At 41.8% G+C, this 11,936-nt stretch overlaps 1 protein-coding gene across 1 annotated transcript; it reads right to left on the bottom strand.

Moving 5' to 3' along the window:
• Positions 1 to 683: 683 nt before the first annotated feature.
• Positions 684 to 10,860, bottom strand: PTHLH (parathyroid hormone-like hormone). The gene is made up of 3 exons (XM_009878423.1): positions 10,738 to 10,860; positions 4,750 to 5,172; positions 684 to 822 (listed from the first exon to the last, which is right to left on the bottom strand). The coding sequence occupies exons 1-3, from the start codon at positions 10,836 to 10,838 to the stop codon at positions 813 to 815; spliced, it is 534 nt and encodes a 177-aa protein (XP_009876725.1). The 5' UTR covers positions 10,839 to 10,860; the 3' UTR covers positions 684 to 812.
• Between the last annotated feature and the right edge of the window lie 1,076 nt (positions 10,861 to 11,936).

The following is an 11,936-nucleotide window of genomic DNA, read 5'->3' as shown; positions in this document are numbered from 1 at the left end:
GTTGCTTTTCACAGACTCTTGATTTGGAGAGTGTAGTGCTTCAGCCTTTGCAGGGCTGGGGGCTGGAAAGGTTGGGAACCGTGCTTTCCCCGCAGCAGGGTCTGAGCCTTATGACGGTACCCCCAGGTTGTTCAGCAACTTAGCTGACTTGAAATAGAGCACTGGAACAAAATATGTTCTGAGTGATTTTTAAGTAAAAGCTAATGTGAAAATGTGGGAGTTTGAACCAATGTAAACACATTAAATTTAAAACGATTTTCAAATGTAGTAAAGAAACAAAATAGTGTTCCTGCTCTCAAAATTCCTAAAGGACACATTTTTCCTTCTGAGTCACAATTTAATTAGATTATATTTTATTAGACATTCTTTACAAATCTTAAAATACTGCTATTATACATGCACAAAGGAAAAACCAGTTTGAGCAATTGTATGTAGGCATTCATTGATGTCAACCACAAAACAGGAACATTTTATGTCAGTTATCAACGTACTCGATATGTATATCTAAAGTGCATTATGTTACAAAAAATATAGAAAGTCAGCAGCACCAAGATACGTTCACAAAATAAATACACCAGTCAACAAAATAAATTATGGTAAATGTGAAAATAATAATTGTCTCAGCCTTAGCTAAAAAAAAAAAAAAGGAAAATTCACAATAACCAAATGTGCAGTTTCAGAGAGCAATGGGGGAAAAGGTTTTATTCTGAGCATTTACAATATTTACAGGTAATAAATATTTTAATACTTCCCATATGTTCACTATTACAGAATACTGCAATATGTCTTCCAAAAATCTCTTGCTGAAAATGTCAGCGCCTCCTGCAAAGAAGAAATGGACAGAAAAAAATAGAAAAATTAATTTACACTTTAAATACATGGACAAAAAATTAATGACAAGAATGCCACAGACTTTAATGGGTATGCCTTACTAGTAAGCATTTGCAATAACAGGGCCCATTTAACAATGTTACAGTTTCAAGGATCCTTTAAAGACCTCAACAACACAATGTATAGTTGTATTTTTCAGTGCAACTCAGCTAGCAGTAAGAAGACGTGCAGTTTGTTACGACACTGAGGCCATGTATTCCACTATATTGTTCACTACGAGAAATAGAAAGGGGCTTTCTTTAGAGCCTTATGCAAGAGGGTTGATGAGTGTTACAGGCAAAAAAAAAAAAGGTATCAACCTATAATAAATACGCCAAGTGCTGAAAGTAAAAATACAGTTGGAGAAATGAAGAATTTGTTTTGAAGTCCTTATTGAACACTGTGGCAATCATGCCTTTGCTGTTTTAACCACTTGGGTGTGACATCAGGCTTCTCATTAAGACAGTCCCACAGGTTTTATGTGGTCTATCTTTCCTATCGATAAACCACCCGTTAGACAAGGGTCTGTTCACCTTAGAGGTATGTATTTCTGTGGTGTCATATGCATGAGCACATGCAGTATTCAAGAGGTGTCTCTTTAAGTGCTTCAACAAGTGCAAAGGCTATAATCCTGAGACTTTCCCTCTGTGAGCCAAAGAGATTGGTGCTGAAAGAAAAGGAGCATCATTTTGTGTTAAGCTCTGGCTCCTGTTGCCTTCAGTCCAAACTGAAACAGTCAGCTGTATGCGGTCCAAAGATTTAGGAGTTTTCTAGGGGATGTTGGCATCCTACTCCTCCCTTCCTTGTGAAGGCACGAGAACAAAAGGAGAGCCTGCTCCTATCCCCCCTTATCAGTGTATTACTTATACTACAATATTATTTTAAGGTTCTTCTTAGCGATGCTGTGGGAAATACTGAAGGATTGGGTTTCTTTTTCCTTTCTGCCCCTGCGAACAGCACATTTCTGTAATACATGTTGGTTCCCTGGGGAACAGCCATGGACTGAAATCTGAAGCTATTGGATGGAGCAGGATTCACTCTGTTGCTGGACCATCCACCGAAGCGGCGGGTAATGCTCCACATGGCAGATGTGTGTGGGTGTGTGACACAGAAAAGCAAATCCTTGAAAATCTGAGGGTTTTTTTTTATGTGCACATTGAAAGCGAGATTACATTTAACATTAAGGAGTCTGTTTGTTTGAAAGGTTTCTTAGGAAATTAGGTAATAACAGATTAACTGAGTGGAATGGGAAAATAGCTGAAATGTGCATGAGAAAGAATTTTTCAAGTGCCTGGAATGGGAATGCTAGCATGAAGCTACTTAATAATTTACTAGTAATATTAGGGTGTATTCAGTGTCTCACTGCATATGTAATAATGGCACACAGTTCATACAGCATGACTGTATATGTGTGTCTACACTACAAAGCCTATTTTTAAGAGAGTGGCATTTTCAATTTGGCTTGGATTTTAGGTTTGGTTTCAGAATTTAAGCTAGGCCACATCTTGACAATGGGCTCTGTACTAATGACTGCTTGTAAGCTGCTTTCAGTGATTTGATCCCAGATTTTTCAAGACTGGCTTTTTTAATGAGATGCTTCCTGTAGTAAGTCGAAAGATCTAGAGAGCACTTTATTTCTGGTCTTTTTTTTGACTTAAACTCAACATTTTTGGATCAAGATTTGGCAGAGGGAATAGGCACAATGATTTTAGCTCAAAAAAGAAGCACAAAGATACAGTGAAGAGAATGCTTAAAGTATATCTTTGCACTTCCTTGACATTTCCCCTGCTGTATTATGCATTTCCGCTTCTTCGCTGTAACGTAATTATGCCTCTCCTCAGCTGCAGCTAGCCTTAGGGGTGCTACAAAAGCAGTGTCCACTGGTGTAGCGTGTGGAAATCCTGTCTACATACCTCTTCCTTGCCCTCTACCAGCATATAGAGTAAAAGTTCCCGATTCAGCTCAGTACAGCTGAGGAATCAGCCTCACCCAGGTGTGGTCATCCCTCCATCTAAAATGTGCTTGCCCACTTTGTTCCATCAACTGCATATACAACTGCACTGATCCTGAATCTCCCTATCTAAAGTATAAATCAGGGAGCTGGGACTTAGTTTCATTTAAAGTTTAGAAATTGTGTCTTTTGCCGACCCACCGGGATAACTACAAGTCTATATCCTAGCAGCAACTTAGGATCTGCACCAGCATATTTTGCTCTATACTGATGAAGGAGCAATTTTGTTTTACTGTTCTATATCTTCTCTTTGTTAAATTCTCTTCAATTAAGTATCTAAAATACAGATCCTCTTTAAGCATCCGTTTCTTGCCCTAGAGAAATAGTGCATCTTGGGCAATAATATCAATAAGGTAAAGCTGGACTGCCTTCAGCAGTCTGGACTTCACTGTTAAAACTGACTGCCTTCAGGCATCCAACCATACTTGAAACAGAAAGGCTGAACTAGGGAAATCAACAGGGTGGTACCTGTAATTCTTTTTCATATCTCATTGGATAGACAAACGAAGATGGAGCAGTAAGAAAAAGAAATAACAGCTGAAATGCCCTAGGATATTTTTTTCCCTAGATTCAAGATTTCTGTGTGCTGAAGACAGATGTTATTCATTGGCCATCACAGCTCCTTAACATCTGTTGGAACGTCAGGCATCTCCTGACTGGAGTCCCGGAGCGTGCCTTTTCCTAAGGCGCTGAGACAAACCAGCCTCTTTTACTTAACTACTAACTGCTGCAGCCATGATAACTCGTTTATGGTCCAGGACACTGAATGCCTATCCCCAAATGCTGGTAACTCCTCTAGATACCATAAGAAGTTGAGGCGATGGAGCACGTTGCAAACCGTGGCCTGTAAAGCTTAACCCAAGACCAGATTTTAGTAAATCTCACAGCTGGTGTCTTTTTCTAAGGGATTTATCCTGGGCAAGTGGTGCTTCTCTTATGTCTCTACTCTGCCAAAATGAAGGGGAGGAGGAGAAAAAAGGGTGGGGTTTTTGCTGCTGAAAATGCAAATGTGTGAGGAGAACTGAGTGGACTTCTTGGCTTTGTCTGCAAGTGTGCAAACTTCCACGTGAGCTGAGATGACTGCAAGTGGATGAGTCGCTTGGGGCACCTAGGCTGAAGTCTCCAGCTCGCCACTGCCCCGAAAATCTTTCATTATCATACACAAGGAATGCACATCTCTCCCTAAATGCAATGCTCAACATTTTTCAGCAGCAATGTAATTGTTTCATGAGCTGGCAAAAAGATGGGGCCAAATTAAAAAGTCCTAATGGCAGGGAAATTTTTATGGAGAAAGGCTGGTCTGCATTGTTTGGAGATATTACTAAGAGAGAAATTTTCCATGTTGTCCCCTAAGGTTAAACTGTAAAATGAAAAACTGTAAAGTAAGGGTAGAAAAGTTGCCAAAAAGGGGAGGTGTTGAGAGGGAGGAAAGAAAACTTTGCCATTTTATAGACGCAGAGTCTTAAATAAAACTCAAAGCTTTCAATCTACTGAGGCCCAAGTGTGCAACCAAGATCTGACATAAAGAGTCACTACAGTTAAAACAGGAAAGGAAATTTTAGTGGTTATGATGTGCTTTCTTTTTGCAGAAATAACTTTACTTACTACTCACTTGGCAATAAGTGGTTTACTTGAGTTGTTTGTCATAGGAAAGACAGACTTTGTCATCAGTGCAAAGTGGAAAGGGTCTGTACTTACCTCCAGAAAGCACCTTAAGATTTTGTACTGATTGAAAATCCACTGCCCAGTTATGAGCATAAAGCTGTGCTTCTACCTCAGGTTTGACTGAGGCCTTGGCCTTTCTCACCAAAGGATAACAACTTCAGTAAGTATATGATATGCCCCCCAAAAGGATATAGCAAAATTACCTTAAAGTGTGATTATGTGTAGTAACAGAGTTGTCCAAGAGTGGGCTCTCGGTCACGCCATTTCCATACATGCCAGAATTTAACCAAGCTGAGCGAGCTCTCCTCTTTTTCTTCTCTTGTTCCTTACGTTTTCCAGGCTTTGCTTTCTTTTTCTTCCCCGATACCTTCAGAGGCTGCTCCTTGTAGGTCTGTGATTTGTTTGTCTCCTGAGTTAGGTATCTGCCCTCATCTTCGCTACCAAATCGGACAGGGTAGTTCTTCGTGTTGGTAGCAGGCTTAGGGTTAGGTGAAACCTCTGAAGTTGCACGAATTTCTGCAGTGTTGACACCTTCAATTAAATTTTGAAGGAATATTCGTCTTCGTAAGTCTTGGATTGACTTGCCCTTGTCATGCAACAGCTGGTGCTCTGATACAGCCCGTTTGCTAAAGAAAGAGGAGAGAGGAGGGGGAAAAAAAAAACACATTTAGAATTTGGTTATTGCCCAATAGTTGGCAGAGCTCCTCTCTTCTCTGGTAGTGGTGGCCACAGTGACCGAGTACCAGCTTTCAGTCCTGGAAACATCCAGTTAAGTCAGACTGCTGGAGCAGGTCCTATTTCTCAGAGTAGCTGCTCCCTACAGAGAAGGGAAAGACCTAAGCGGGTAATAATTCTTAGCTGACTGATCACATACCACTGGACCCGGAGTTGAATTAGTCACTGCTCTGTTCTAGGAAAGCATTACAACTCTTAATATATCACACTTCAGGCAGTAAGAGCAGGAAGGCAGTTGTCAGAGATAGGAAAACTAAAGGATCAGATACTGGAGCACTGAAGTCAAGCAAGAGAGGGAATAACATCACTTGTACTGAAGCCGGAAGCAGTGTTTATACAGCATCATTCTAATAATTTTCTTCTGCTCAGTCATGTACTTCCAAACGTAAATAAATACGTAAAAGTGCATTTCATTTCTAAATTTAAATAAGTGCAGTTGCAGGAGCGTAATGGAAAAATGTTCAAATTCAGGGGCCTAAAACTTAGTCACTTCAGTCCATAATGAGCTATCCAGAGAGGCAGCTTGAGCACCATCACTGATGAGCCTCAGCCACTCCTGTTGATTTTACTGCTTGGCCACTTGTGTCTAATTATGGTTTTAGATGTCTTTCTAGTATTCCTTTAAGTGTGAACTTCTGGGACCAAATTTCCTGTCTGCTGTGCTCTCTGAGTTTTACACTAGCCCTCTTCACTGGATCTTCTACAAAAGCATCCTGGTCGGTTTGAGTAATTTTCCAGAGTTCATGACCTTTTGGTTCAGTAATGTCTATCTTGTTTTTGAGGAACTGGGGGATGGTTAGCTTTCTGTCTTTTAGAGATGCTGTATTGGCAAAGAAGGTATGAAACAACTGAGGAAAGAAGATACAAGTGGCACCTGGATAATAAATAACCGTGAGAACATACGTGCTTTTTCCTTGATGTGGGATAGACACACAGCTGCACTGTGAACCACAGAAAGAGCCCAAGCTGGGATTTTAGCTATGTTCCCATGAATGCTATAATACAGTTTATCGTTCCAATTGCCCTACTTCAGTGTGCAGAGATTGGCTATGTATCCTCTCATCTTCCATCAGGGTACTGCATGTGACTGAATTCTCAGTGGCCAAAGAAAATGAATTCACTGCTTTGCCTGTTGTATAATCATTTGGTCAGTTAGCCGGATAAGAAGCTGTTTCTGCATGTGGGTGAAACAGGAGAAGATACATAACTGTGAGTGAATATTCCTTCCTCCCGTCCCACCCCTAATTATCCTGCTACGTTACCAGGTTTCAAAATACAGTGGATGAAGATACTATGATAAACGCTTGGGAGTGTCCTGCAATTTGTCTTTCTCAGTCCCTTCAGCCAATCTCTTTAGATGTGTGATTTGATCAACAGTAGAGCTATGCGAAATTGGAAACTTCAAGTAGCATTGGTTTAACAGCATCCCCTTCACAATTTGTCTCTGTAGAGCTGCACTTTCTGTTAGATTCAAGTGATGGGTCCAAGTCATGCCACATCTCTATTACTCAGTATAAAATTTGAACAGCATCTTTTCCCTGTTCCACAATGAGACCAAAAGATGACTTGCTTTACATGAAGTCATGCAATAGGGACACTTGCTCAAAATCAGGCCTAGATGTACTCAACTTTGTGAGCACACATTTCACCAAACATTGTCCATGTTTTAAGAATCCCAGAATCAATTCTGGATTTCTTCAGACTTTAAGGTAAATATTTTATGCCCTCCAACTCAATGCCCCTGAGCAAAAATGCAATGTGATAGTACTGAGATGAACCCACATTATTTCTTTCTCTTCAGTGCAGCTGTGACCATTAACCCAAGCTCAGGATCTCCCCCATGAGAATTTTTTTGACCAGTGCACTCCCTGAAGCTCTCCAATAGCCATTTCCAACAACCTTGTGGTTAAGTACAGTCTGATTTGCAAATATGCTAATAAAACTATCACCTTGGACTCCTCTGAGTGGCATACTTCTGTGCTGCTTGTCAAGCAGTCCATTGTTCACATTACTTTCCTAGCTTCAGTGATCTGTTTCCCTGGGATGTTTGCATAGGAAATGCAGTTTTCCATTCACTCTTCTAGTGTATAAGAAGGATACAAAATCTCAGTGCTTTACTGAGTCTAAAACAGCGCGTCTCATGATGAGCAAAGCTTTCCTACTGCCTCTTGTAAACTACCAAGGCTAATTCCTTTTATCACAGTCAGCCTAAAGCTGCCTTAATCCTGTAATGTGTGTTTGGTCAACTTACTCACTGTGACAAAATCTTGAATCTCTAAAGCCCATTATTAAAATACTCTTGATTGAAAAAGCTACTCCATTTTACAGGACTGAAACCTAAAGATTTTGTTCCAGCACACACAAGGCAGCCAAAGAGCTTTACAAGATCTACATCTTGAGTAAGCATGCAGTTCCAAAATAATGCAGGGATTGACATGTGAGGGGTTAGTGTGCCAAAGAGGGTGGGTTTCTGTTTAAATGTCTGTATGATATTTAGCATCAAGTCTGGCCCCAAATAACATTCTGCTATTCCAGATGATTGTATAACATTACGTAGTGTTACATTTCACATGACTTCTATTACTCAGCCAGACTTAAGGATTACATTTTGCCTACCAACTTCCTTTGTAAGCTCTAGATCAAAAATCTCCTTTAAACAAAGAAGATGTGGTAGATATGTATCTCTTTGACCTTCTGCCTTAGTTGTTCAAACAACTTCTGTGTTTGTAAATCAGGGAAAAATACTTGCGAAGAAGGCTGATGTAAGAAGGGCTTCATATGAGAGATACTGGCAATATCTCACCCCTACACAGAGAGTAGGAAGGCAATGGAAACTGGAATGATTGAGTTCACATATTGGGTACAATATGTAAAAAACATATTAAGTTGTCAGGGTTAGGATGACCCACTAGAGGTCCCTTCCATCCTCCTTTAAAATGCACCTCTCATTCAAGGAAAAAGAGTCTGTACCCAAACCAAGTGCAGTAAATGCTAAGCTTACATGGGGTAGGCACTTTGAGAGAAGGATGTTGATGGTTTGTGTTTGACTGGAGTGTCCAAACTAATTACTGTATCCAAGTACACTAAGTGCATATGAGACTTAATGTCTCATTACAGGGAAAACAGTAGAAATCCGTGACTTGTGTCTATCCTAACTTTATGTACTTACAGATAAGTCGTTCTTTTCAGGGACATTCCTTCTTCATTTTTTTTTGCCCTAGATATTTAGCGTCACTGAGAGGCAACATTCTTCAAGCAGCAACTTTCTATCTCAGAGAGTTGCTCCTATTTATCCATTATTATCCTTGACTATTCGTGTTGGGTCTGATCATAAATTGAGCAAAATAACTGGAAAGGATTCAGTCAGCTCTCTGTCTGGATTTTGCAAGTCTGAGTGCCCTTGCCACTGGCTCCAAAGGGAGTGAAAGCAGCTCAACCTATCTCAGAGTTAGGAAAAATATTTTGAAAAGATTTGGGGACATGATGCTACAGTGTCTGGGCACAGTGATAAAAATATCGAATTTCACTTTGAGGCATTACTGAGTTACTCAGAAGTTCTTTAGCAGCTAAAGCATTTCTATAACAAATAATATATCTGGCAATCTTTTCTTGGGACAATTTGCTATTGCTTTCCATGGGAGATTTGCCTCAGTAAAGTCTGTAGAACCAGGCCTATGTCATTTTGATTACTTTTGCATGGCTATAATAATGTGCTTCAGTATTTTCATCCGTTACTGGTTTAAGCCTTTGACTGAAAGAAATATCTCTAGGCTTAAGTGAGTTATTAACCATTAACTCTAGGAATGATTTGTGGTGATATTAAAACAAGACACATGTTTGAGTGTGGTGTCTGTGTTTGTGCTGTACCCACAAACAAAACTACGTAAATGCCACTAACTGACAGCTAACTGGTTTCTTGTGTGTGTTTTACGTGCCATAGCAAAGAGGGAGCTGAGAAATGCGTTTTGACTGTCCAGCTTCCACTTTCTCCCCACCACCAGGTCAGAATGGGGATGTTGGAGAGACCTCTAATCCTGACCTTTAAAAACAAGTGTTAGAACAACACTAACTTGAAAAAGAGTCAGTATTTCTTAGCAAAACTAATTTTTTTAAAAAAAGAACACATTTGGCTAGATCCAGTTCAAAGTTTCCTAGCCAACAAAATAACAACATTGACTATAGTTCAATTATTTTCATTCTAATTTTTGAAACTGAGATTTGGTTTCTCTACATGCAAAAAAGAAAAAGAAAATGGTCTCGAAAGAAGTGTCTCAGCAGTAGTCTGCAGGAGTACAAATCAGCTAAGCATTAGTGGACTGGGAAAAATACATTGTAGCATTATCAGCAATAACATGTTCTACAAAGTTTGCTGCAGGAGATTTGTAATAGCTGCTGCCTGGTGCCAAAGTTTAGGTGTGTCTGAAGTCACTTCACCTGGGGGATTTTTTTTTGATTGTTGCTTAAATGGCAGAGGAGGTGCTATTTAGATATCTTGTCCTTATGTATGTAGTAAAACATTTACAAGGAAAGCCATCTGAAATGATTTGCTGTGTCATGTTTCCCTATAAGCTGTGATTGGATTTTCCAACCCGCTTTCTCCAACCTGACTTCCTTTTGAACTTAGTAACAATACAGCCCTCCACAGAACAACTGAGGTGTTTCTTCCTTAGAATATCTGATGCAAGCCCAGTGAAAGCCAGTGAATTAGACGTGTAAGACAGCTGATCCTACATCAGCCCAGTGGCTTCTCTTCTGCACTTTGCGTAGGGGTATTAATATAAACCATGCTGATTATTTTGGAAGGAGCAAAAAGGTCATTTCCTGAACAGATTCTCTTAAGTTACATTATCATTTATCAAAAAATACGCTTCTGCCTCCAAGCTAGATACTGGACTCCCTTTGGATTTTTTTTTTTCCTGAAGTGGCAGAAATCCAAAGAAATTGTTCTGTACTTCAGTTTCATGTCGGCCCTCAATACTGCGATTTCCCCCTCACCTTATCAATATTGGCTCCATGCCAATGCCGACAGATTCTATGTTATTTAGTGTAATGAACAGCATAAACCGGGATGCTCCCTAGTAGGACCCTCCTAGGACACAGAAAGGTGCACGGGCAACTGCACACGCTGGACAAGCCCGTGGCCACATTGCTGCTCCTCTCCGAAAAAAGAGACCCTCAGCTTTAACATCTCCAGCCCAAAAGCATTTACAGGGTCGGCCAGCTGCAAAAGGCCCTTTCTCTGCCCCACAAGCCCTCTGCCTAGCGCCGAGACCCCCCCCTGCTCCCCCCAGTGAACACCTGGGGCAGGTAACCCGGAGCCGCTCCGCCGCAGAGGCGCGGCCGGGAGCGCTGCTGGAGGCTGCAAAACCACCCGGACGGTCACCGAAGCGCGGAAATTAACAAATAAATAAATAATAATAAAAAAATTAAAATGACAATACACAAGATAAACTCACAGTCTGCGGCTGATCCCCTCTACTGATCTTCCGTAAGAAGGCACGGAATAACTCAGCAGAAAGACGGCGAAACTCCACTGCTGGAAGAGTTTAGTGAACATTGTATCCTCCGCGTCTTAAAACCTGCAAGGAAAGGGAGATCAGTCCCGAGGAACACATGCGCCAGCGCTGTCCTCAAGCAGTCCCCGCTTTAGGCTCTCCCAGCTCCCAGGCTGTGAAGGAAAAACAAACTTCTGAGCTCCCGACAGCGGCTCACTTCTTCCAAACTTCGCTCCGTCTCTCTCCCTTTGCTGTCTGCCTCTTCCTCCCTACTTCCCCCCCTCCCCCTCCCTCTCTGTCTCTCGCTGCCCGGAGCCACGATCTCTCTCAATATTAGTTAAAAACTCGTCTAGCTCGTGTCTGAATCGGGTTAGAAGGCACGTCCGTTTGTCTCCCTGAGCCCCGTTCAATTCTAGTCCGCTAAGCCGCTGTCTCAAGTCTTTATGCTACAGGAGAAACTCTCTTTGCTGATAAGGAAAGATTCCCAAAAATCAGCTCAGCTACCCTCCTCTCTGTAAACACACACACACATTCAGGCGGCAGGGGGGTGGGGGAATGCATGGGTACATCTGCCTTTAACTGTATCCCTGGAAAAAAAGAACCAAAACACACCAAAAGATAGGTTCACGTCCTCTCCTTCCGAAAAGTTGGATCTCCGAGTGTGACAAGGAAAGGGAGCTCAAGCAGAGTGCTGCCTATCTGGAGAGCACGAGAGGTCTAAGAGGAACGGGAGCCCGGGGAGGCTCAGGGGCTGGGAGGCATGCTTGGCTCCGCAGGTTGGCTTGAGCTGGAGCCTGCGATGTTCACACGCTCCGAACCAGCCTTCTGGGAGACCTGCGGGAGGACGGAGTGTTTTGCAAAGAGATGGCGCCCTAGGAACATGTGGGGAGAGAGGGAGAGCCCGGGCGGGATACCCACAGCCAAAAAAAAAAATAAAAAAAATTAAAAAATAAAATAAAGACTAGAAATCAGCGCTTCCCGGGACCGGAATCAAAAAGGAGTGAAAAAAGGGAAACACCCGACAGCACATGCACTCAGCAGACCCTAAGGACTCCGGCCAAGCTCTTCGCATCTTCTGCAGCCGGGCTCCTCTCCGTGTTTCTTTTTCTCTGCCCCCACCTCTCTCTTTCTGTATTTACCTCCAGCTCAGCGCCTCCCCT

This window comes from Apaloderma vittatum, unplaced genomic scaffold (assembly GCF_000703405.1).
Source record: "Apaloderma vittatum isolate BGI_N311 unplaced genomic scaffold, ASM70340v1 scaffold7991, whole genome shotgun sequence".
Lineage (NCBI taxonomy): Eukaryota > Metazoa > Chordata > Aves > Trogoniformes > Trogonidae > Apaloderma > Apaloderma vittatum.
The sequence above is the reverse complement of the archived record's forward strand: the minus strand, read 5'-3'. Positions and strand labels throughout refer to the sequence as shown.